Here is a 26,033-nt window from a genome sequence, read left to right as displayed (position 1 = left end):
AAAAAGATAAAGTAATTACCCCTAGCTCTCCCTTTCTAAATCAAAGACAAACTAAAAACATGGTAGTGAGAACTTCTCAATGTATAAATTAATGGCTTATCCAAGCTTCAATCTATCATTTTTAAATACTTATTTAAATACTTATGAGCCCGAATTACTTCTTGGGCATGAAAACTAATATAATATGGCTAGACAAAGACTGTGCTAGGGAAACCACCACTTAGCAGCATATTTCAAAAAGAAAGCGTATGTAAGTCTAACAGTGCAGACTTGTTTGCACGTCTCAGATAAAAATAAAGATTTCAGGCTTCTATAAGAAGTCCCCTTACAATGCTCCCTTCCCCACCCCACCCCTTACCTGGATTGTCTGACCAAAGCGCTTGACGGCTCCATTTCTTACAGGAGAGATGAAGTTTGCCAAGGATGTGACTCGAGCTAGAGGTCGGACTCTTTTATTGCTTGGCTCCTGTGAAAACAGAACCAGGTTATACTAAGTGTGTGTTTAGGTGTAGTGATTTCAAACAAGTCTGGACAAAGTTAAGCCCTCTCAAAATTCATTATTTGTATACTATAAAATACAGAACCATGGAACTCTGAATCTGATGTTCATTATCCAAATACTAAAACTACTACAGAGTAGAAAATTTATTTGAAAAAAAAAAGTGGTATAAGAAGTCAATCATTTGAAAACATTTTTGTTAGGAGAAAAATTTAAGCTAAAGCAAAGATGTAAGATTATAAAACTCCACTGAACTTTCAGTAGGGAGTAATTAAGAACCTTGTTATTATGAGCTAGCGCGCGCGCGCGTGCACGCACGCACACGCGCACACACACACACACACACACACACACATTTATCACTTGCTATGATGCTTTCATCTTTGGTACTACTGGAATATCTTAGAGAAGGCCCCAGATTTTGTATCATTTCATTCTGAAGTATATCAGAGAAAAGCTCTTAGAATATATCTGATGTTGCAAGGGTCAAGCCAGCTCTGTCACTGATGCCAAGCAGAGGCAGGGCAGTGCTAAGGGAACACTTGGGTTGCACTGGAATCAGACGGGTGGTGCTAGTCCTTGCTAGGCCACAACCCTAGGCCTCAGTTCCCTCACCTGTAAAATGGGTGTTAAAAGAAAAATGTCTCGTATCAAGTTGTTATGATGACTAAATAAAAATACATTCAGAGTGTTCACAACAGTTTGGGGACAAACTGTTTTAGCTGCTACTAGCATTCCTCCTCAGAGATCTTTCTACTTACTATGCTAAGTGTTGAGATTCACAAATAGATCCTTTCTTATATTTAGAGGAAAAATATACACATATTCATAAGAAATGGTTGTGATTCTACATGTTCTTTTTATAAAAGCATAGAAAACATAGTATTTCAGTAACTCAGGACTTTACAAATTGCACTATTTTAATGTTACTACTTGGAAATGAAAGAACACGTTTAGGTAACTGATTGTTAGCTGAGATAAAAAAAAAAAAGTCTCATCATAAAACAGGCCTGCCCTCCATAATGTCCAGAGTATAATTATTTGTGTGTATTTGGTGTCTCTAAGAACTGTGACATACACTGCTCCAAAGTAAAGGACTTGGTGGGTGGGGGGACATGGCTTACAGGTCCTGGTGCATGATGATGGGAAGGAAGTGCATGGGGCAGTGGTGGTCAGAGTGTGCTGCACAAAACTATGATATTTTACACACAAACCAACAACTGTATTTACTGTTTACTGAAAACCACTAATCCCTCCCCCCAAGGAAAACTTTGACATACTTGACAAAGTAATATGGATGATCATTTGGAAGATACATGATAAAAAAAAAATTAAAAGTACCATTTAAAAACAAAACAAAAAAATAAAAAATGACAGGTGAAGCACACTTTTCTAAAAGTTCTTTGCTATGACTGAAGCCATAAATAAAGAATAAAAAAACTGAATAAAAATAAATTCCTTAGAATAATTAAGAATAAAGTAGGGAGTCGGGCGGTAGTGCAGAGGGTTAAGCACAGGTGGTGTAAAGTACAAGGACCAGTGTAAGGTTCCCGGTACAAGTCCCCGGCTCCCCACCTGCAGGGGTGTCGCTTCACAGGCGGTAAGCAGGTCTGCAGGTGTCTGTCTTTCTCTCCCCCTCTCTGTCTTCCCCTCCTCTCTCCATTTCTCTCTGTCCTATCCAACAACAACAACATCAATAACTACAACAATAAAACAAGGGCAACAAAAGGGGATAAATAAATAAAATCATATTAAAAAAAAGAATAAAGTAGCAGAAAGAGCTAAGGTCTCTGGAAACAAACTTCAATGACCTGAATATTCAAAATGCAATCAGACTCACACACACACACACACACACACACACACACACACACACACACACACACACACACACACACACACACACCAGAAAGGAATGTGAACTAAGAAATCAGCAGCTAGGGTAGCTTTTTACCAAAGAGAATTCAGACTTTTAAACTTACAACAGGTGGAATTTCAGGTCAGCCCCATCCCACTTCTACAGAGTACTGAACTCCAAAGTAAGGCCTTGGCTAGGAAACCACCAGTGTAGAACATAACCAAGAAGCTTCAAGATGTGCAGAAGAGCGGCAGTGTGTGGCCGAGGACATGTGTGGCTGCCTTCATGACACACATCTGTGCAAGACTGAAGTGACACATGTGTGGCAGGAGGTCTGGCACAGGCATTCCTTTCTATTTAGTAAAGATAGCACAAAGAGCCTTCTGTCTGCGTGCAGATATAATTACTTCACAAAGCAAGATACGCCACTGCCAACCAGGAGCAAAGCAGCTGTCAGAAAGTTCTGATCCACTTTTGGGAAACGGGGTAATTCTACTTCCTTCTTGAAAGCCCAACAAATCTGATTTCCTGACAAATCCAGATTATCTAATCTCAACCTGAAAGTCTTTGGAAAGGTGCGCTTCTCCCATGGAATTTAAAAGGAAAAGTGAGTTTAGCTGAGAGGAAAGGGATTCGCAATACTTTGCTACATAAAACATAAGTCCAGGACAACCATTTTACTGACGGGGTCAGTTACTGTGTACCTGCTAATTTCATAACTAAAAACCATGTGTCACTTCAACTAAGACCAAGGAATTGCGGCTGATGTGACTCAGTGTGAATGCCTTCAAAGCAACTTCTGTGGCGAATGTGCATTTATTTTGTCTATGCAGGCAGTTTGGGTCACTGCGCATGTTCCAAAGTCTCACTCCCTCTTATGAGTTAATCTAATCTGAATCATCTTGTGAGAGCACCTGGCCAGCTCAGTCAGTACAGCACACAGTTGAAAATGTTCTTGGTAGAGAAGTATGGTGCAGCATTGGGAAAATACTGGAGGCGTGCTTTTTTTTTTAACTTTTCACATAAACTTTTGGAGGATCCAAAAGTTACTTTTTGGTCTCACTGAGAGGATATATGTGAAGAATGTCTGGAAGACATAATATCAACTCACTACAATTACTGCAAAAGTGTGAACAACTTTCAGGAGTAAGTTAAAAAGTAAAGTAAAGGCATAATACTGAATGCACCGCAATACTGCCTTTTCACCTTTTCATTTTCACTGAATGAAATACCACACAGAAAACTTTCGTGGGGAAGTGAGGTGGATTTCATGGGTCACCTCCAAGTCCACGACGAAATTTAACTCTTGTAAAAAATCAAAGGTTAGGACTTCCCCTTGTGAGCTCAAACCAAAAGCAGTGTTTCTCTACAGGTCCAGATGGACCATCTCAATGATCTTGTTAGGTTGTTAAAAACCTAAACATTTGCACTGCCACAAAATAGATTTCAGAGTTTCTGAGAAGTCTGCACACACAGGAGGAGGTAGTGTCTGGAGCTGACCGAGAAGGGAGGGGATGGAGTCGACCTAGGCTTCCATCACCAAGGGAGGTTTACACAGTAGGCGTGTTTGTTTTCTTGGAGGGTGGTTCACAGCACTGTGGTGGACACAAGGAGCTTGGGGAACGGTCTGGCTATTGAAACTCTTCTAGAAAGGTGACCTGGACATCTGTGGGCAGAACAAAGGACACCAACAAGTTGTTCCTGCTCAAGGAACTGCTGTGGAGACCTTTCACCAGGGCTAAAGTTCACTTGGACTGGAGGGAGTCCAACACCCTCCAGTACACATTTATGCTGTTGATTCAGGTTAGCTTTTAACCAGACTTTCTAGATTAGGCAGTCACATGCATCATGCTGGGGGATCTGCCTTGAGAACAAAGGTTTCAGACAATTAATTTTACTAATCCTTCAGGCTTTAACCCCAAAATATTTGTGAATATCTACACATAGAAAGCAGTTAAGATCAGTTGAACTACATACCTCACACATAAAAGCAAAAACACGACTGACACACACCATGTTATAAACTCAGTTTCTTTCTGTAAAAAGGTTTCCCTACAGCAGTCACATCAGAAATTCTATTTTAGGACAACTTCTTCCATATCCAGTCAAGCCAAGACACTTGGGGAAAACCAGGTGTGTCTGCCTGGGCTTATTCCTTTGGTCCTTGGATAAAGGAATTTTTATTTGGCAAGAATCTTTAAAACATAAAAACGAGCTGTGATCACAGAAGTTTTCTCCCCTTTCTACTCAGTCACAGAAGTATTCACATTCAGCTATTTATGTAGGCTTTGTTGCCAGAACTGAAAACTTGACAACATTCCCGGGGTTTTTAATCTTTGGAGTAAAGGTATGGCCCTACCTGTAACTGAGCAAAACAAAGCTATTTCTTGATGGTCTCAAAGAAGATCAATTTTCAGATTTACACTGATGACCATGCACAACTTGTTCTGCTCACAGGAAACGTTACACAGCTTGAGAAAACTGAAAGGCTAAGCAGAAACCAAAACGATCCAACAGAGCCCGAGCCAAAGGCAACCACACAGTGAAAGCACACCTCCTGTGGCAGACAGTCTGAGGAAGTGAAGGCAAAGCTCCTGCACTTAGTCTGTGCGATCACATCAGCTCACAGGTGTACAGTCACCACTGTCCAGACTGGCAGTTCACTGAATCCAGGGTTGCCGGTTGTCTCACTAGTGATAACACGGTATATACCAAGGACTACAGATAGTAGCACGCAGTCTAAACAGAAGGCCCACCGAGTATTAGGTCAATTGCAAAGATTAAAAATAAAAAGGCAAAAAAGTACCCGGCCTATTCTGATAAGTCTTTTTCATAAAGTCTTAACACCACCACCACCACCACCACCACCACCACCACCAGCAGCAGCAGCAGCAGCAGCAGCGAAAAAACTCCTTAGACTTCAGGCACTTCAAGCACGGAGGATTGAAGCAGTTAAACAGTGACATCCTAGCCTAACTATTCTAACTTTTTTTTTTTTTCCCCTGAAGAACAAAGTGGCACACAGTGAACTTATTAGGGTATGGAATGAAAAACAAAAGTGAGCAGCAGGTCAGATGGTGTTTAGCGGTGACTTTTTCCCTCGCATTAAACTTGCAAGGCAGGAAGCCTTATTTATTTTTTACTCCACACAGTGGCTAAGATTAGATAATATAAACACAAGTGAAAAGAATGGATTAAAAAAAAGAATTAAAGCAGAAAACTGGACTAAACATCTGAAATGTGAACTGAGGTAAATTACACACGTTTCCAATCCTTTCCTTTCTGCATAAAAGTGGGTCTGCTCAAGTCCTGCCTGACTACATCACACAGCCCCTGCACCCGGCCACCTGGGCGCCAGCTCAGCACCGGGCAGGGGAGGGCAGGGCAGGGCAGGGAGGAAGGCCAAGACTCCCCACTCAGGCCGGGGGTGGGGGGTCCGGGGGGAACCAGCCTCCCTGGCCGGCCGGGGCTTACCTCCTGCTCTCGGAAGGACTGATTGCTCACGTCGAGGACTCGGATGGTCCTCTTGATGGGAAGGAGCCCTCCGACCTCGTCATGCGCCACCATGCTGAGTGTCCCTGGGAGGCGAGCGGCAGTCCTATGCACCCAGGTCAGCCGGGCCCCGCAGCCATTAGCTAGTCCCGCCCGCAGCCGGCCCGGAGCAGCGTCTGCCTAGTCTGCCTGCCGGCTCGGCCTCCGGGCTGGGGGCGGTGCGGTGGGCGGTGCGGTCCGCCCCTCGCGGCTCCTAACTGACAGGCGGACACACCTACTTCTCAGGTTTCACCGCGCAAGGGAAGGGGGGGTTTGGAATTTCAACAGAGAGAGAAGGGAAGGGAAAACAAAAACAAAACAAAAAAAAAACAACCCTGGGCTAATGTAGGGCTTTTCTAGATGGAAAAAGCATTCCCGAAGGAAGAGGAATTGCTTTCTAAGCTACCTCCTTTGGTGCTTAGTCACCGACAGGATACTTTTTCTAAAACATCTTGCTACCTAGAAAGGAATCTAGTACTGGCAACCTGGCAGCTTAGGCAGAAACTTAGAGTTGAGAGTAAAAGCTCACACACTAGAGAAACACCAACTCATCGGGGCCTTGGCTAACTGCTGGTGTTTTACCCAAGTGCAAGTATTCACACTGGCAAAATCGGCCGACTTCCTCCCAGGTTTTCCTAAGACAAGCACAGAGCACTTGAGCTCACTCTTCTTCCCGAGCCCTGCTGAGCTCTGCTTTTATGGTGGTGCCGGGGCCTGAGCCCCACAGCTCAGAGACTCAGGCACGAAAGTCAGTTGCCCGACCATTCTGCTGTTTGCCCAGCCCTGCTTGAATTCTGCTCTGAAAGACAAGATTTTATCTTAACTGCACACTACTATGAATGACATGCCAGTGTTACAAGACATTTCTATTTTTAGGGCTTGTTAGGATCAGAGAAATGTGAGAAATCTACTGTGTAAGAGGTACTATTCTCGATGATGCGGATCATACAAAAATAGGTTTTCTCTCTGCTCCTCAAGTGCTCAAAGACCATGTGTGAAGGTAGGCTGCGGAGACAAGAGTGCGGGGCAGCAGCAGTGCGGCTGGTAATGCTCCAGGAGCCCAGGAGAGAGCCTCCCGGGAGTCTCCCAGCTGAGGTGGGGCTGTACCTTCAGGGCTGGCTGCAGGGCATGTGGCAAAACTGCAAGGCTTTCTTTCTCCAAAGAAGGGCAAAGAAGGGAGGGAGCGATCTGGGTAGCAGCAGGTCAGTTTTACTGAGCAGGCGAGAGATAAGGAAAGTTATGCTATGTGATGGTATTTGAGATAGTTTGAGAGATGCCTCTGAACAATGTGGACATCACAATCAGGTATTAGGAAGGCTGCCTAAGGGGCAAAGGGAAAAGAAATACCCAAGACACAATATATGAAGGAATTCAAGATGCTTCTTCTAGGAGAGGTAACTGGCAGTGCAGATAAACTCGAAACTCGAGTTTTGAGAAAATCAGAGTTTGATATACTGAGCTGAACTGGTGGAAGGACAGGCAAATGAAGATTGAGCCAGTACTAGAAATCCCAGAAAAAAGACAGGGAAGAAGTCGGAGGGTACGCCGAGACACAGAGGTCTGGGCAGAAGCTTTAAGAACAAATGAGACGCTGGTAAAGAAGTCTAGAAACAAATAACAGGGTTCCGGAACCTGGCTTCGGAGGTGTGCCGAAAAAAAATGGGAATATTCAAAAGGAACAGCCAGGGAATCGAGACAGGACAAGAACTGAAGGGAAGCAGAGGTGTTTATTATAGCTTTGAAAAGGCTCAGGAGGGCAGAGAGGCTCCTGGCCTCAGTGATTACACATGCAGCGAGGACCTCGTGGGCAAGCATGGGCCGTGGCACACCGCACAGGGAGACTAAGGCTCTGGGAAGCTCCTGTGCGGTTGTGTCCTCTGGAGTGTCTAGAATCGGGCAACGGGGACACTCCGCACAAAATCACCACTAAGAGTTGCAGGGCAGCAGCATCACTTTTACAGGAAGGACCACCGCCATCCTGTGTTCAGGATGAGCCCTCTTTCGGGCTTGTCGTGACTTCTTTTCTTAAAGCAAAGGGACCTGGCCACACCCGAGCAACATGTGTGGCATGATTAAGAGGCTGGCTATTTGCAGAAGACACGGTGTTTAAGTGGAAACACTTTGGACAGTCCTGGAATTCAGTCCCTGAATTTTACAGCTGCATCTGCCTGAGCTCCCAAACTCATACATGCACTGGAAGAAGGTGCTAGGGTGTTCTCATGGGCCTCTCTGTATACATCTCTCTCCAAACTGTTCTCTAATTAGGTCTGATAGCAGTAAAGGCAAGAAAATGAGAGGAGAGAGAGAGACAGAGAGTTCTCAATTCTCTCTTTGGGTCGAGGGCCCAAAAGGTCCTTCATACGTAAAAGCAGATAGCCTATGGGCCAGGCAGGGTCTAATGGAGGTAGCAGCAGCACGGAAATTCCAGCCCACCTACCAAACTGATATTAGTTTTGTCTAAATAAACTTTAGACACTGGTGGGAAACACCTAAAAAAAAAAAAAAAAAAAAAAAGCACAGTGACCCAGGATCTAGAGGCTTTAACAACATTCACAAAGCCAGGGGCTGAAAGGTTCTGTAGATCAGTAACTCATCCTGCTCAGCTGTTTGGGATAAATTGGAGGATGGAACTCAGAAAGCAAAGGGAGGGTCGCATGCATCCTTCCTTTGTGTGAGGAGCACCACGCACAATGCCTGAGTATCATTTCATGGAGTTTACACCCTTCCCTCCATTCTGCTGCTAAGTGGGGCTGGGACTCAGAAGGTTGAAGGCAGTTGCCCAGAGATGCGCGGTTCATTAGGGTTGGGTGGATTTGAATCAGGGCTGCTCAATTCCTATTTTAACATACCTTCCAGTGAGACAAGAAATGCAACACATTTAGCACACTGGGTCCTGCCCCGTGCTAGTCACTGTTAGCTGCTTCCTGTGAGCTAGTAACAGAGTTGGTTTAGTACTTGAGTCTCCTACTCCTGTCGTGCTCACAATTTCATACAGAACAGAACAGAAGTCATAGCAAAAGTGAAGAGATTTGCCTTGATAGCCTTTTATATAACAAGGAACAACATTAAAACTGTAACAACTAGTTGCGCTCTAAGCTGAGAGGTGATCCAATTGCAATCCATGTATGCTTTAATGGCTATGTTATTAAAGCCAATATGGCTTTCAAAAAGTGGCATAGTTGGGGTTGACTAAGTGCCTTTGTGATATAGAAAATCTAGACTTTTAAACATAACTGCTATATAACAATGCACCTTTGGCCTGCTTTATGCTTGTAAAGACTCTAGTGCTTCCTCAGAATATGTGTAAGGCAGAGAGGAAGAAACACTTTTTTTCTTTACAGAAAAGGTTGTTAGGCTACTTACCCCATCCCCTTTCCCTTTAAATGTAAAATTAGAACTTGAACTTCAGAAATACACTAGAACTTAAAAATAATCATTACTTTTTTTTAGTCTAGAGGCTATTTTTATTTACTCAGGAACAATAACAAATAATTGGAAGCTTGGAAAGCCATCTCCAGTGAAACACAATCTAAGCTCTCTGCTGCCCTCCACATGTCACACTGTGAAATGCAATTGTCAAATGGTTTTTTAATTTTCTTTCTCTCTTGAATATTTTATTTATTTATTTACATACATACATGTGCTTCCAGGGGTCGAACTTAGGACCTCATGCTTGAGAGTCCAGTGCTTTATCCACCGCGCTATCTCCCAGACCACGTTTTTTAAATTTTCTAATTTAAATTTTAAATTAAATTTTAAATTAAATTCTAATTTTCTAATTTGCTTTGTTATCTTTTAATTTGATATAACAGAGAGCAATTGAGAGGAGAAGGGAGGGGGGAGGTGGAGAGGGAGAGAGACACCTGTAGCCCTGCTTCTCCAACAGTGAAGTGCCCCCCCATAGGTGGGGAGCAGGGGCTTGAACCTGGGTCCTTGAGCATAGTAATGTGTGTACTCATGTGGGTGTGCTGCCAGCTACCCAGTTAGTTACCTTTTAGTTGTTTTGTAAGGTCCTTAACACAATCTTTTCATCTATAGTGAAGTATGGATGACAGTAATATTTGTATCCTCAGCTCCCATGCAACTCTCCAGTTTTAAAGTTATTTGTAGCCATATAAGTGTACAAAACAATTCCATAGTTCACAAGAAATATTTTAAAAACATTCTCTACATATAAGAAAACTGTTCCACTTTTTTTTTAACTGTTCCACTTTTAAACACGAGAGTTCGAGATTAAAAAGAATGATTATGTGTCTCACTAAAAATAGATTTGTTACAAACAGAATCTCAAATAATACTTAAAAAGGAAGCAATGGCTGAAATATTAACAAAATGGAAATTCTAGGAAAACAGTTCCAAAATAACCAGTAGTAAGTTAAAGGGGAAAAAAACAAGGGGGGGGCTAGTTACACTTCGGATTAGATGAGCAGCTGTAGTACAGACAGACAGTAAAGTGGGGGGCTGGTATCACTAGTGTTGACCCAACTCAGCTTAAGTCAAAGCCTGAAGACAAATGACACCGACTCTGGTACCCAGCCCTCCACAGCGGCCAGCTCTGTGCATGCCAGCCGACAGCACCTTGGCAGCACGTGGCTCTGGCTTCTGGCTTGGCAGTGGAGTGTGTAACCTGAGCAGGTGGACGCTGTGAGGGACTGCCCTCCACAGGGCAGCTGCTGATGAGCGGCGCCCTCTAGTGCCCCGAAGAGCATTCTGCAGGTGATGTTACAGGGCTCTGCAAAGTGCTGGCAAGATCCAGCCTCAGTTGTGTGGCCATGGCACTGACCAGCTAAATTACAGAGGGAAGCACTGCACTTCAGGGACTATTAATTCAAGAATGCGGGGTGCTATCTAACTCTACAGATTTCTATGTAAGGCCAGTAAAGCCTACTGTTTACAGTTCTCAACGAAGTAGTCCGTTAACCAACCCTCTCTACTATTTAATTTCGGAGTTCTTCCCCAGAGATGTCCTTGGCTCTTTCCAGAGGAAAGAAAGTTCAAATGCAGGCTGGGGAGGAAAACAGGTCCTGACAAACCTAGGGCACATCCGTCAACATGCCTCCCGTGCCAGGGCTTGTGCCTGGGCTGATTTTTTTCATTATCTTTGTGTCAGAGAGCCACCATGGCACCAAGCCATCATCTGCGGAGTTTCCCTAATTATTCCCAAGTGGTATTTTATTTCTTTTAGAAAGAGAGAGGGACAGGAGAGCACGACTCTATCATTATCCACAGGGTGACCTTGTTGTCATGCGTGGTGCTCGCCTGCAGGGCTGGGGATTGAACCCAGGGCCTCACATTTGTTGGGTCATATATGGTGTACTGGTATGGTATGGGTGAGCTTTCTCTTTGTCACCATTTGTTTTCTAAAAATGTATTTATTAACTGGAATGTATTTATTAAATGTAAACAAGAGAACTTTTCTAGCTTCATAGCTCTTAAGTTTCCCTCTTTTTAAAGAATGTAGTGTGTGGGGGTACAGTTCACACCCCACCTGCCAAATTCTGTTATTTTTACAAAATGATATCTTTTAGGGCCTGGACAGTGGCACAACTGTTACCATGCACAAGGAACTGGGTTCAAGCTCCCAGTCCCTACCTACAGGGGGCGGGTGGGTGGGGGGGCGATGCTTCACGAGTAGTAAAGTAGTGCTTCAAGTCTCTCTCTCCTCACTTCCCCTCTTGGTTTCTGTCTGTCCTGTCAAGTGAAAGCAAAGGAGAGGGCTGGGGGTGGGGGAAGGACAAGAACAGCTGCTTGGAGCATGGATTTGCCGTGCAGACATGAGCCACAGTGATGATCCTGGGGCAGTAAGAAGAAAAGAAGTAAGTTTAAGGTATGGGAATAGTTCACTCAATAGAGCACACACCTTTTGCGAAGGACTCAAGCAGCATTGTGTATACATGAGACCCTAGCTCACTGCCTGACCTGGACACTGGAGAAAAAAATTCTCCGTGGAGGCTTGGGAGGTGGCTCAATGTTAGACCAGAATAGACTGTAAGACAGGTTAGAGCATGTGCTTGATTCCTTACAGCACATGAACCAGAATGATGATCTGGGGCTCCCCATTCTCTCTGAATAAAAGTGGAAAAGGACTATGAAACAAATAAAAGTTATCAGAGACCTACTATCACACTTTGCAACCGCCGATGAATAATTTGATCTAGACAATAATTACTTTTTGAGAACATCACAAAAAGACATCACATACTTCCTGACGGAAGCACATAATTGAAAACAATCCTCAACAGTTAGGAGTTGGTGCAGTATATAAAACATTGGACTTTGGTGTACTGCACCAAAGTAAAAGACTCTGGGGTGTGTGGGGGAGGGCTCAGGTCCTGGAACATGATGGCAGAGGAGAACTTAGTGGAGGTTGAATTGTTATGTGGAAAACTGAGAAATGTCACACGTGTACAAACTATTTTACTGTCCACTGTAAACCATTAATCCTCCAATAAGGAAAACCAAACCAAACCAAACCAAACAATATTGCACTTAGGGGACAAGTGGTGGCGCACCTGGTTGAGTGCACATGTTACAATGTGCAAGGACCCAGGTTTGAGCCCCCGGTCCCCACCTGTAGGGGGAAAGCTTTTCGAGTGGTGAAGCAGAGCTGCAGGTGTCTCTGTCTCTCTATCTCTCCTTTCCCCTCTCATTTTCTGGCTGTCTCTAGACAATAAATAAAGATAGAAAAAAAACAAAACAAAAAACATTGAACTTAGCAGGAGGTCCCGAGTTCAATTCCCAGCACCGCATGTGCCAGAGTGACATCCTGGTTTTCTCTCTCTCTCCCACCCAGTAACTAAACAAACCTAAAAAGAGAAAAAAAAAAATCTCCAGACTTAATTTACTACTTTCTCAGAAATACGGGGAAAGGGGAACTAAGAACAGCATGCAACAGGGATGCAGCCATGAACAGTCAGGTCTCGGGAAGCTCTAAAGGACCAGCCATCGTCTCAAACAAACAGACCAAGCGGCTAGAGGAAGCCTACAGGTGAAAAGATACTTGTGGTATACATATGGAGATATATGAATTCCAACTCAAAGTGAACAAAAACATATAATAAGACAGTCAGAGGAAGTGTGGTCTGAAATCGATGATTCAGATGAAATAATAGCTGCTAGGATCTGCTGCAAAATTATCCAGGGGGATTTTGGTGGTGGGTGAGGTTATATATATATGTGGAGAGAGAGAGAGAGAGAGAGAGAGAGAGAGAGAGAGGTCCATGAGACTGTACGTCTAAAATCTGAGACTACTAGAAGGCACTGCTCATCAAAAACAAACAAACAAACAAAACACATCTGGGAAGATAGGCAAGTGGCAGGTAACTAGAGAGCGATCTGATCATGTATCAGTAATTTTCGAAGCTGGGGTGAGGAAAAGGAAGACCGTCTTTAAGTAGGTTTGACCACGATTTTACTGTGACAAACCTCTAATACTGTGATCTGCGTTACTTCTATGTAGCGCCTGACTTGAAGCATACCTAAGAATACTCAGGGTTGCTATTTAATACTTTTTTTCTTTCTTTGGTAACTCAAACTATTCTGTAAAAAGACAGAACAGTTAAGCAGGGTGCTCAGACATGCTCCAGTGAGCACACACCCACCTACCTACTTGTTGGATTTGCTGAAGTGTCCATGGGCAGAAAAACTGAGAAAAACTTAATTTTGAGAAAACAGCTTGCCTAAAAACAGAAGCAACAGTTGCTATTCTAATACTCAAACATTAAACAAAAATTCCATGGTAAAGATGTGCAATTTTTTTTCATAACAATCTTTACACAAGATGTTCTGTGAAACCAAATTCCTATAAATAGAAAGAACTGAAAGAAGTAGATTAAGGGGGCTGGGTGGTGGTGCACCTGGTTGAACACACACATCACACCACACAAGGGTCCAGGTTCAAGTCTCCAGCCCCCGCGTGTGGGGGGATGCTTCAGAAGCAGTGACAGTGTTGCAGGTTCTTTATTGCCCTACCACCCCGCCCCTTCTTGATTTCTCTGGCTCTATCCAAAAAAAAAAGAAAAAAGAAAAGAAAAATAAGAACATACTGAGTTAATAAAATAGATGAAGTAATTTCAAAAACACCAAGTTTTAGAATATAACTGCAATTTTATAAAAAAAAAAAAGATAAATCTGATTGATAGATGAATGTTTTAGCTTTAAGAAAAAACTTGATTCAGCATTCAAAATTCAGAGCATTGCACACATACACCTCCCCCACTCTGCAATGGTCTAGCAGAGAAGCAGTTCGTTCACTGCTTTGAGAAGTTTCCTCTCCATTCTTAACAGAGAAGCAGGACAGCAAAAAGATATCTGTGAGCCATATCATTCAATCAAGCACTCATTATTCTTTTAGCACCAAAACAAAAGCTATCTGCACAGCATTTAAAAGCCTTTCCTTCACAGAGTGGTCAGTCTTACCTTTAGATCTAGGCTGCTAAGGCTTACGACATCATCATCTTTTTCTCTTCGTTTTCTTTTCTGCATAAAAATAAACAAAAGAATGCTCATCACCCCACTAAATAAAGGCTCCATACAGCTAGAAGAGTTGCCTTCAAAAACCAAAACCTTTGGCTGTGTTCATAAGAAAGTTGTCTTTATGAGGGACAGTCATAAATTACCACAGGCAGACAGAATGTCCAGATGGTACTCTTGACAACCTTCCGATGAGAATGGATTCTGCCCTATTAGAAACTTACTTCTGTAACGGTTATGGAAAGAGACTCTCATGCTTGAGGCTCTAAAGTCCCAGGTTCAATCCTCTGCACCACCACCAAAGTTAAACACATTTCATACATAAAAACAAGTTTCTGAAAGGGGGGGGAGGGAACAATATTATTTGTCCTACAGGTCTTTACCAACATAAGAAAACAAACAAACAACCTTTTCTAGTGGTCCAAAGTTATAATAAAACGTGGGTTAAAACAAGATTAGTCTGGAAACAAAAACAAAAAAACAAACATACAGTGGCCAGGAGGTTAACACCCAGTAGAGTGCACACATTACCATGTGCAAAGACCTGGGTTCAAACCCCTGGTCCCCACGTGTGTGTGTGTGTGTGTGTGTGTATGTGTGCGTCTCTCTGTGTGTATATATGAGTGTGTGTGTGTGTATATGTGTGTATGTGTCGGTGTGTGTCTCTCTGTGTGTGTGAGTGTGTATGTGTGTGTGTCTCTGTCTGTGTGTGTGTCTGTGTGTATGTGTGTCTCTCTGTGTGTATGTGTGTGTGTCTCTGTGAGTGTATATAGTGTGAGTGTGTGTGTCTGTGTGTGTCTGTGTGTGTGTATATATGTGTGTGAGTGTGTATGTGTGTGTCTGTGTGTATGTGTGTGTGTGTCTCTGTGTGTATGTATATAGTGAGTGTGTGTGTCTGTGTGTGTGTATATATGTGTGTGTATATGTGTGTGTGTCTGTGTGTATGTGTGTGTGTCTGTGTGTATGTATATATGTGTGTGTGTGTGTGTCTGTGTGTGTGTCTGTGTATGTGTGTGTCTGTGTGTGTGTGTGTGTAGCTTCAGGAGTGGTGAAGCAGGGCCACGGGTATGTCTATCTCTCCTTTCCCTCTCAATTTCTTTCTGTCCTATCAAATGAATGGAAGAAAGGAAGAAAGAAAGGAAAAAAGGAGGGGGTAGGCACTAGGAATAGTGGATCCATAATACCAGCAGAGTCCCAGTGATAATCCTGGTGGCTACAGGTAGATATAATCAAATAAAATAACATAAAGTGAAAGCATACAGCGCTCATCTGTTACCTTCACTTATTTATCAAGATTGGGTGCTGATTTTATTTTTTCTCCATTTTTCTATTTCATTGGATGTGATCTATGTAGTGTTGCTTCTAATTTTTTCAGTTAAATGCTTAATTTTTCTTAAATTATGCATTATTACATTTCTTCCTCTTTGTACATCTTAGTTGCATTCCAAAGCTTTAAAACATGAAGCATGAAATGTCTCTTTGCTATGGAAGGACTCTTACAGAGTTTTCTCAAGGGGGAATCGCCCATCCTAGAGGATAATGCAGGACTTCTTCCCACGTGTGTGGCAGGAAAATGTTATTCACATGTTTTATTCTTTAAAGATAAGCATCATTCATATTTACTACATAATTGTTGAGCTCACACCCACTGCAAGTGGTGATTTCATTAGATCCAGTATGTCAGACCTAAGCTGTAAAATGACCATGTCTATCTGAAATAATGACTTCTGGGGACAGCAAGACAGCTCACCATGACAGCGCACCTGCTTCGCTGAGCGCATGACTCAGGACTGAGTTGGTCCCCACCACACTGGAGGACACTGTGGTATCTCTTCCTCTCTCCCTCTTGGAAAGAGTTAGCTCAGAGTGTGGAAACCTCAGTGACAACAACAAAAACTCTTTTTTAAAAAAAATTATTTATTCCCTTTTGTTGCCCTTGTTTTATTGTTGCAGTTACTACTGATGTTGTTGCTGTTGGATAGGACAGAGAGAAATGGAGAGAGGAGGGGAAGACAGAAAGGGGGAGAGAAAGACAGACACCTGCAGACCTGCTTCATCGCCTGTGAAGTGACTCCCCTGCAGGTGGGGAGCCCACGGCATTGAACCGGGATCCTTACACTGGTCCTTGCACTTTGAGCCACGTGTGCTTAACTCACTGTGCTACCGCCCAACTCCCCAAAAAACTCTTAAGTCAGGTTACACTTTGTGATAGTAGTTGTGATATTAGCTAACAATAGTGGCGCATATATAAAAATTACAAGTAAATTTATCAGATGTACCTTTATGTTGCTTTTTTCTCTTTTTGATAGGCTTTAGAAAATCAAGTTTAGAACACTTATCTAGTTATTAGCGTTTTTTTTTTAAGTTCAGACTTATCAATTATTAGGGTGAAGAATCAAGACAAAAAGTTTGAAAAGAAGTGTAAAATCACACTAAATCTGCACACTGTTGTTAGGAATGTGACTTTTTAAAAAACTTTTTTAAATATTTATTTGCTAGATAGAGACGGTCAGAAATTGAGAGGGAAGAGGGTGATGGAGAGGGAGAGAGACAGAGAGACGCCTGCAGCATTGCTGCACCACTTGTGAAGCTTTCCCCCTGCAGGTGGGGGCCAGGGGCTCGAACCTGGGTCCTTGCACACTGTAACATGTGCGCTCAACCAGGTGCGCCACCACCTGGCCCCTGTTGTTAGGAATGTTTCACTGAACAGCTAAAACTATATAAGAGTAAAGAAATCTGAGCAGGACTCTTCACCCCCATGTAAATAAATACAAAAGAGCAGGGACACCTGGTTGAGGAGGTGTTACCATGCACAAGGACCTGGGTTCAAGCACCTGGTCCCTATCTGCAGGGGGAGCTTCACAGGTGGTGAGACAGTGACACAGGTGTCTCTCTTCCCCTTTCTGTCCCTCCCTTCTAAACTTCTCTGTCCTATCAATTTAAGAAAGCAGGACAAACCTAAGAGCAGGATACAAATTGAGTAACGCTGATCCTATGGGCAAATCAATACATGCACAGGAGTAATGGCTGGCAAACTTAAAGCACCAAAACAGAAACACACACAGGGTGCAGGGGAGGGTGTGCACCCCTGCCTGAAGGCACAAATTACTAAGGACCTGGGCTTGAGCCTCTGCTCCCCATCTACAGCGAGGACATTTCACCACCAGTGAAGCAGGTCTGCAGGTGTCTTTCTTTCTCTCTCCCTCTCTGTCTACCCCTCCCACCTCAACTTCTCTCTGTCCTATCAGATAAAATAGAAAGAAGGGGGAAAAATGGCTTCCAGGAGATGTGGATTCTTAGTGCTTGTACTGAGCCTCAGTGATCACCCTGGTGTCAAAAAGCAAAAACAACGATAAGAATAGATCTAGCATCTCAAAGAATTCATTTTATGTAACTGAAATAATTTTTTTAACTTGTTAGCAGAGAATAGTTAAACCAAGTTATCAGAGATAGTTATAAAACACTCTTTCTGGGTTCGATAGAGCTCACTAGGTAGGGCTGGTGCCAGTCATGCCCAGCACCTGACTCAGGTCCCAGCCCCAACACCACCTGGGAAGACCATGGCTGCCTTTGGGGAAGTTCAGGCACTGTGGTGTTTCTGTCTCTCTCTCTGAATGAAAAAGTTGGCCTGAGAGACAGTAGTGGACTTAGGCATGCATGAGACACCATTTGGCTCCACAAAACAAAAACTCTGAATGTCAAGATAATTCAGAGACATACAGGCAGCTGAGTTGTATAGACACCAGACTGAAAGACAACCCAGGAATTGTTTCTGTCTTGAACTAAAGCTCCCAGGAGTCTACTCACCAACGTGAAATCCCAGTGGGGGCCAGGTGTTAAAAATGTGAAGGAGCTGCCTCTCCGAAGGGAGTATCTGTCAACAGAAAGTTCAGGTGATAAACAGAGAGCAACTTCAGTGTGGTAAAGCACGACACAGATCAAACCAAATTATCCTTTGCAGATTTTAAAAAACTATTTAAGTTGCCTTATTAGTCATCTAATCATAAAAATAAGAGGGAAGCTATTGTAAAGTGTTGTGTGTGGTTCCCTCCCCCCGTCAAGATATGGGTTCTGGCCATTTTTCGAGACTTTATAAAACTGAAGAGCTTTATACAATCAGTGAACAGAGTATTAAAAAAAGAATCCACCAAACCAGCCATGGCTTATCTTAGAAACAGGCATGGTGTAATAATGACATCTGGTTATATATTAATAGGTTAAATAAATTAAAAAAACAAACAAACCAAAAAACAGGAAACAAACTCCTTAGATGTAGAAAATGATTTGGTCGGGAGTCAGGCCGTAGCACAGCAGGTTAAGGACCAGCGTAAGGATCCCGGTTCGAGCCCCCGGCTCCCCACCTGCAGGTCTGCAGGTGTTTATCTTTCTCTCCCCTCTGTTTTCTCCTCTCTCCATTTCTCTCTGTCCTATCCAATGACAGCAACAACAACAACAATAATAATAACCACAACAATGATGGAACAACAAGGGCAACAAAAGGGGAGAAAAAATGGTCTCCTGGAGCAGTGGGTTCATGGTGCGGGCACTGAGCCCTGGCAATAACCCTGGGGGGGGGAATGATTTGGTCAAATTCAACATTCACGTCTACATGGTTCCTACTAAGCGCCACCACGGTGGTACAGCCTCTGGGGATGCTGCAGGTGGAAGGGGGGCAGCTTTATCACTCTGAGGCTTCCAAGGCAAGAAACACGAATTAAAAAAACTCCACTAACACTTCTCTTTAGGTAGAAGGTGAGTGTTAAGGAGAGTACTAAACCAAGCTATTCACTCCTCTGTTGCCCAGAACTGACCATGATGATCTGAGGATGAACGTGATGGCAGAAAGCTGGAAAGAAAAACAGTCCCTGGATATACAGGTTAACAAACAGGAAAAATGTTTCCAACTGAGTGGCAAGATTCTCTCCACCACTTGTTGTGCTCAGCTTTACAGCAATGCTATTTTTGCCCATTTCAATAACAAGTAGATTTATTTTGAATACCCATGGGAAAAAAAAAAGGTACCCAGAAAACAAACTGACTCCTAAAATCACATGGGATCGTGCCAACATTAAAAAAATCTTGGAAAGGCATAGTGGCATTCTTACAGGGGTCGAGCTCGAAATGTAATGGTTATTTTAAGTCCTTGTGGGAAAACTACTTATTTCACAAGGTTCTAGGATTACTAGTGGTCTTCCTGAAAACAGCACACTAGTCCATTTAGAAGGAAGGGGCTAAAGGCAGAAATAAGTCACAGGTCTTCATCTTTTAAAGTGTTTTTATCCAAAACTCTGTTTCATATATCCAAGTAATTTTAAAACTGAAGGTATTAAGTAAATCACTACACAAAGGCCCTAGCTTGGAGTATTACATTAAGCTTCCTAGTAACCACACTGGAATTAATCTTTGACCTCTAACATACTTCCCTTCTTATCACTTGGAGAGTTTTCAAACAATGTAAATCATTTTTTACACTAAACTAGTTTTAGACTAAACAAGATTAAATACAATGGCAACACTGATATTCAAATAGGGAATCGTCCTGTTAATTAATTCTTAAACCTAGTTATATTTTCAGGGATTGTGTTATGTGCTGTACCCTTCTTTATCATGCAGATGATTCAGAGTTCAACTGGAATGATAAATGGCAGGAAAATAGGTCAGTAACATATTAACATGATGTATTAGAAAATGTTAGTCAGGCTATGGGCCTGGGTCAGGTGGATGGGGTAAACAATTTTATTCATAATCCCCCCCCCAAGATTGGAAGCTACTTTCTGCCCTAATCCAACTTTCTAGCCCTTTACTCTGACACCATCTTCTCAGACAGGAATTCTGTCCAACTCCATGTTAGCTATCAAACTCAAGCAAGAAACTATGATAGTAGTGGGCTCCTAGGACCAGGCCTCAAGTGGACCTCCTAGCTTCCTTCCACCCTAATATCCCTGTTCTCATCTGCTCTATCCTACTACTTTTTGTTTCCTGTTCATTAATCATTTTGTCCCACTTTATATCTTGCAGCCTTTCAGCCACCAAGTTGCAGATACTCCTGACTTCCCCGGCAGACGACCTCACCAATGTGTCCTGGAGCCCCGTCTCCCCAGAGCCCTGCCCCACTAGGGACAGGCTGGGGGGATAGAATCACCTGCCAACACCCATGCCCAGCAGAGAAGCAATTACAGAAGCCAGACCTCCCACCTTCTGCACCCCAAAAAGAATTATGGTCCATACTTCCAGTGGGGGAGAAATGTTAGGGGAAGATGACCAGAGGGCTCTGAACTCCAACTCCATCAGGACCTGGAGAGAGGAGGATAAAGGGAGGGACATTTGGATGTCTTAGTAGGTGTATGTGTGACATGGAAGGGAAAATGGGGCCTTAAAAAAGAGGGGGGGCAAATCTATATAAATATAGAGTTGTAGAAATAACAGTTAATCCGTATCTGCTACCTTGGAAGAACTGCGGCAGCTTCTAACAGAGGGATTGGGGATCGAGACCTCTGGTGGTGGGAGTGGTGTGGAGTCGTACCTTTGTTAATGCGGGATTTTTAAAATCAATATTAATTCACTACTACTACTACTAATAATAAAGAAAATTTAAATGAGATAGCCCTCCCAACTAAAGAGGAAAACTGTTGGTATGCATGAGACCCCTTCTGTTTCATTTGGTTTAAATCCCCCCTGCTTAACACTATTCTATTTACATAATCACTGTTAACAAGTTCCACCCTCCCTCCAGGGCATTGTGGTTCAGTGATAGGATTCTCTCCTGCTCTGCCCCTTCTTTGTCACACTCTGATTTTCACCAGTCACTTTTCTCTCCACCCTCTCTATGTCACATCCTGTTTCCACCCTACTTGGGAAGTATATATAAAGACAGCATTGTGAGTTTTAGAGTACTTTACCTTGAGTTTAGCTTAGCTCGTCTTAGATTGTGCTGCGTCCTGCATGAATAAAGAGATACTGCCTACAGCTCAACTATGAGTCCCTGGTCGTCTGTTACCTGCCCCTGAAGCCAGCCCAGCGAAAACAACCTAACCCGTCGAAAACGACATATGGTGCCTACAACGTGGGACCAGACCTGCGCAACTCCCAGATAAGTGAAGACTTTGCCTACCTATGCACTATGGTCTTCTCTTTTACTTACGAAGAGGTTTGCCAAAGCCTATACTGTTTCATTATGAGACAGTTTCTCTGTCTCTGGAACATTTTACTCTGGGCCACACTTCGGTTCCCTGACTGGGAACTTTGGTTTCTTATGACCGGGATCATAGAGCTTGGGAGATGCACGGAGATTTCTCCTTGGACTTTCTGGATTCCCTCTCCCATGTTTCCTGAAGAAAAGGACTACATTTTGCTCCGGGCCACAATTTGGTTCTTTATGACCGTAATCATAGACCTTGGGATATGCATGGGGATTTCCACTGGGACTTTCTGGACTTCTTCTCGAATGTTCCCCATGGAGAAGGACTACTCTAATTTGAAGAGCATTCTCCAGTACCCTGGCAGTTCCCAAGTATGGAGACACGTGGTTAGTTCTACTCTCCTGATTGGATTCTTTCTTCGATGGGAAGACACTTTTAAAAATGGGTGCCTGAAGCAATCCAGCAGGAACAGTCAGAAACACCCTAAATGGAATTTCGAGGAGCTTTTTGGACTAGGTCGCCCTCCGGGGATTCTTAATCCTACATGGTGAGATCTTGATAATCTGGTTCAAGTTGTGTTTCATAAGAGAATGATTTGAATGACTGAATTTTTGTTTGACATTGACTTAAAAAAAAAAATGCTAGACGCAGCCATGATTTCTAGAGACATCCAGAAACAATGCAAAAAGTTGTTTTTTTCTCCTTTGATTTCTCTTTTACGTCTTGACATAAATCTGAAACGTTTAATCCTGAAAACTGTATGAGTTATGGGTGGGGCAGATAGTGCAATGATTATGTTAATTATTCTCATGCCTGAGGCTTTTAACCGTGGTTCTTCTGTTTACCTTTCCACATTTTATTGAGTTTAAACTGTTTAAACAACCTCAAAATCATACTAGAAAAGACTTCCAATTATAATGGAGTTATCAATTATAGTAAACTTCTAATCTGCTACAAGTTTTGTTCAACAAGTAAGTGAATTTCAGCTGTCAAAGTCTTCACATGAAAAAGCATCTACTCAAATGGAATTCCTGGAAATCCATTTGGATCCGGTTCTCTGACATCGCCTCCGGAAACCAATGATGAGACCTGGCACGACCTGAAGAAACAGATTCACAGAGTCCAAAGACCACTCTCTACAGAAAAGCAGAATTCAGGTGGCCGACATTCCCCATCGAGACAGACATACAGCGTTTCATCCCTTGGCATTTTCTTCTGTGGTCAGCTACTTTGGACTGACACCTCCATCGGACTTACTGGTACACACTGCTGTGTTTCTCAAAGACTAACTTCAGCCAGTTGCCTTGAAACTTTATAGACCATGTCCCCTCGCCTGCAGGCTCTGTCCCAGAGGCAGAAAGCTCCCCCTCCTTATTAGGTTATGCCCACAGAGGCATGAAGCGCCCTAAGAGGCAAGAGATGCCCACAGAGGCAGGAAACGCCCTTTGAGGCAAGAGATGCCCCCAGAGGCATGAAGCACTCCCAGAGGCAAGAAATGCCCTTTCGCCTACTAGGCCTTGCCATTTGAGGCAAGAAAAGCTCCACTTGGCATCACACTGGTTATTGCTGCTCACCTATTTTGTTTTCCATGTTATATGCCAGTTCTTTTGAAAACGCCTGTACGATATACGTTTCGGTTCACCCCATAATGGCCATTAGTTAAAAAGAAAGGGGGAATTGTTGGTATGCATGAGACCCCTTCTGTTTCATTTGGTTTAAATCCCCCCTGCTTAACACTATTCTATTTACATAATCACTGTTAACAAGTTCCACCCTCCCTCCAGGGCATTGTGGTTCAGTGATAGGATTCTCTCCTGCTCTGCCCCTTCTTTGTCACACTCTGATTTTCACCAGTCACTTTTCTCTCCACCCTCTCTATGTCACATCCTGTTTCCACCCTACTTGGGAAGTATATATAAAGACAGCATTGTGAGTTTTAGAGTACTTTACCTTGAGTTTAGCTTAGCTCGTCTTAGATTGTGCTGCGTCCTGCATGAATAAAGAGATACTGCCTATAGCTCAACTATGAGTCCCTGGTCGTCTGTTACCTGCCCCTGAAGCCAGCCCAGCGAAAACAACCTAACCCGTCGAAAACGACAGAAAACCTCCACCTACAGAGATAGCAGCTTCTAACAAGGCATTTTTCCTTCAGACTACTGCAGACTCATGTCTGCACTTAGCACTTCAGCTTGAGATTTTAAATTTGGCATCTACAGAGATTTTAAATTTGGAATCTACCCACAAACCAGCTGGAACGTGATTAAATTTCACTGATTTCACAAGGCTCTTTTCCAGGGACAGTTTCCATAGGACTCAGATGCCACGACTTGCAGATATTTCAGATTCTCCAATGGAAGACGGCGATCATTTGCAAATCATAGTGCCCGCCCCGCTGGCTTCACCCTCACTATTTCCCCACCGCACTGCAGGTAAAAACCAGACTGTCACATGGCTCCTTCAGTGCAACCTCTCACCACCTCCCTTCTCTATCCCCACCCACCATAGACATACAGGCTTTGGCCAGAGAGAGTGCTTCTGTGGTACCTCGCTTGTCCCAAGCCCTTCTAAAAGCTTCTCCCCCTGCAGCCAGGATTCCACCTACTGTGTCATCTGTCTTCCTCGACATCCGTGACATGGAGTGTCTCCCTCCAGGGCCGGCTTTCTCAGCTCTGGCCTCGCCGCTACACTATCTTTGCTTCTGCATCTCTAGAGCCTGGCCCTCACGGATCTCCTGAATAAGTCCTTCTCTTCCCCACCTATCGCAAAAGCCATTTTCGGTGGCTCTTAGCTGGCCCAATATGCCCTCAGCATCCTGGATCCGTGGGTCTTGCCATGCTTCGTTTGACCCGAACCCTTCAACCAGTCTCTCCAGGTCAGTGACATCTGACACAGCTTGCCAGGCAACCCCTCGAGTCTCTTCTGCTGTGCTCCCCACACCCCAATACCCGACCTTCACAGTGGGGTGAGACCATCTGATGGCTGCACAGCACCAGCACCCTGGTTAGACCTGACCCGGTGACGAGGCGGGTTCCTGTGCTACACAGACTGGTCCGGACTCCAGCTCCTGCCCCTTCACCGGGGAGGCCAGAACCTTGAGCGGGGCCAGGCCTCAGCAGGGGGGACCCTGGTCTGTGGCAAACGCTTCATTTCAACACTGGTGTGGAGGCTGGGGGTCTGCTATGTGTGGGGGTGGGTGGGGGCTGTGTCCCAGTCCTTTCCCTGGAGCCCTGGGTGACCCTGACCCTGCCAGCCCCAACCCGGATGCCCCGGGGCGAGAAAAGATGTGTCTTGGGGTCTCCGCACCCCGGGGTGAGGGGTTGGGGGGGGCAGTGACCATTTATCTCCCTGTTTTAGGAAGGGTGGAGGAGGAGGAGAGAGCAAGAGGGAGGTAGAGTAGGAGGAAAAGATTGGGGGGCGGGGGCAGGGTGGTAGGGAGAGGTCTAGGAAGAGAAGGGAACAGGAGGAGGAGCAGGGGGAGGGCAGGAGGAGGACAGGAGGAAAAGGAGCAGAAGGGGCAGCAAGAGGAGCAGCAGGAGGAGGAGCAGCAGGAGGAGGAGCAGCAGGAAGAGCAGGAGGAGGAGCAAAAGGAGCAGCAGGGGAGGAGGAGGTGCGGAGGAAGAGCAGAGGAGGAGAAGCAGGAGGAGGAGCATCAGGGGATGAGGAGCAGTAAGGGAGGAGGAGCAGCAGGTGCAGGGGAGGAGCAGCAGGAGGAGGAGCTGGAAGAGGAGGAGCAGCAGGAGAAGCAGCAGGAGGAGCAGCGGAGCAGCAGGGGAGGAGGCGGAGCGGGGGAGGAGCAGAGGAGAAGAAGCAGGAGGAGGAAGAGCAGGAGGAGGAACATCAAGGGATGAGGAGCAGTAAGGGAGGAGGAGCAGCAGGTGCAGGGGAGGGGCAGCAGGAGGAGGAGCTGGAAGAGGAGAAGCAGGAGGAGGAGCAGCAGGGTAAGAGGAGGAGGAGCAGCAGCAGGGGCAGGAGGCGCAGTAAGGGAGGAGGAGCAGCAGGTGCAGGGGAGGAGCAGCAGGAGGAGGAGCTGGAAGAGGAGAAGCAGGAGGAGGAGCAGCAGGATAGGAGGAGGAGCAGCAGGGGAGGAGCAGCAGGGGCAGGAGGAGCAGCAGCAGGGGAGGAGCAGCAGGAGCAGGAGGAGCAGGAGCAGCAGGAGGAGCAGGAGCAGGAGGAGCAGGAGCAGCAGGAGCAGGAGCAGGAGGAGCAGCAGCAGCAGGGGAGGAGCAGCAGGGGAAGAGGAGCAGGAGAAGCTCACCTGCGGCCCAGGCCGGGTCCTGGGGTGTCGCTCGTCAGGGAGGTGTCGCCGGGCCCCGAGGTGTCGCCTGACCCAGGGTTGTCGCTCGTCAGGGAGGTGTCGCTCGTCAGGGAGGTGTCGCTGGGCTCCGAGGTGCCCCCCGCGCCGAGCCCGGTGGTCCTGCGGCTTCGCCTCCGCCGCCGCGGCTGCTCCGGGGCCGCCTGCTCGGTCTCCATGGCGGAGGCGGCCCGGCCCGGGGCCGCAGGGACGGGCAGCGACCCCCGCTCGGCCGAGACGCTT

General features: G+C 44.8%; 1 protein-coding gene across 2 annotated transcripts in view; it reads right to left on the bottom strand.

Annotated features, from left to right (window-relative positions):
• Nucleotides 1-26,018, bottom strand: part of NET1 (neuroepithelial cell transforming 1) — a 34,672-nt gene extending 8,654 nt beyond the window's left edge. Inside the window, exons 1-4 of one of the 2 annotated variants that reach the window (XM_060192389.1) lie at nt 25,755-26,018; nt 18,168-18,234; nt 14,307-14,366; nt 359-466 (exon numbers count right to left, since the gene is read on the bottom strand). In XM_060192389.1, the coding sequence (XP_060048372.1) occupies nt 359-466; nt 14,307-14,366; nt 18,168-18,234; nt 25,755-25,969 (450 nt within the window). In that variant the 5' untranslated portion in view covers nt 25,970-26,018. Of the gene's footprint in view, nt 1-358; nt 467-5,831; nt 6,068-14,306; nt 14,367-18,167; nt 18,235-25,754 lie in introns of those variants that run through there. The other variant, XM_007526579.3, reaches the window with a different exon arrangement.
• Between the last annotated feature and the right edge of the window lie 15 nt (nt 26,019-26,033).

Source organism: Erinaceus europaeus, chromosome 6 (assembly GCF_950295315.1).
Source record: "Erinaceus europaeus chromosome 6, mEriEur2.1, whole genome shotgun sequence".
Lineage (NCBI taxonomy): Eukaryota > Metazoa > Chordata > Mammalia > Eulipotyphla > Erinaceidae > Erinaceus > Erinaceus europaeus.
This window is presented reverse-complemented; position numbering and strand designations above follow the sequence as displayed.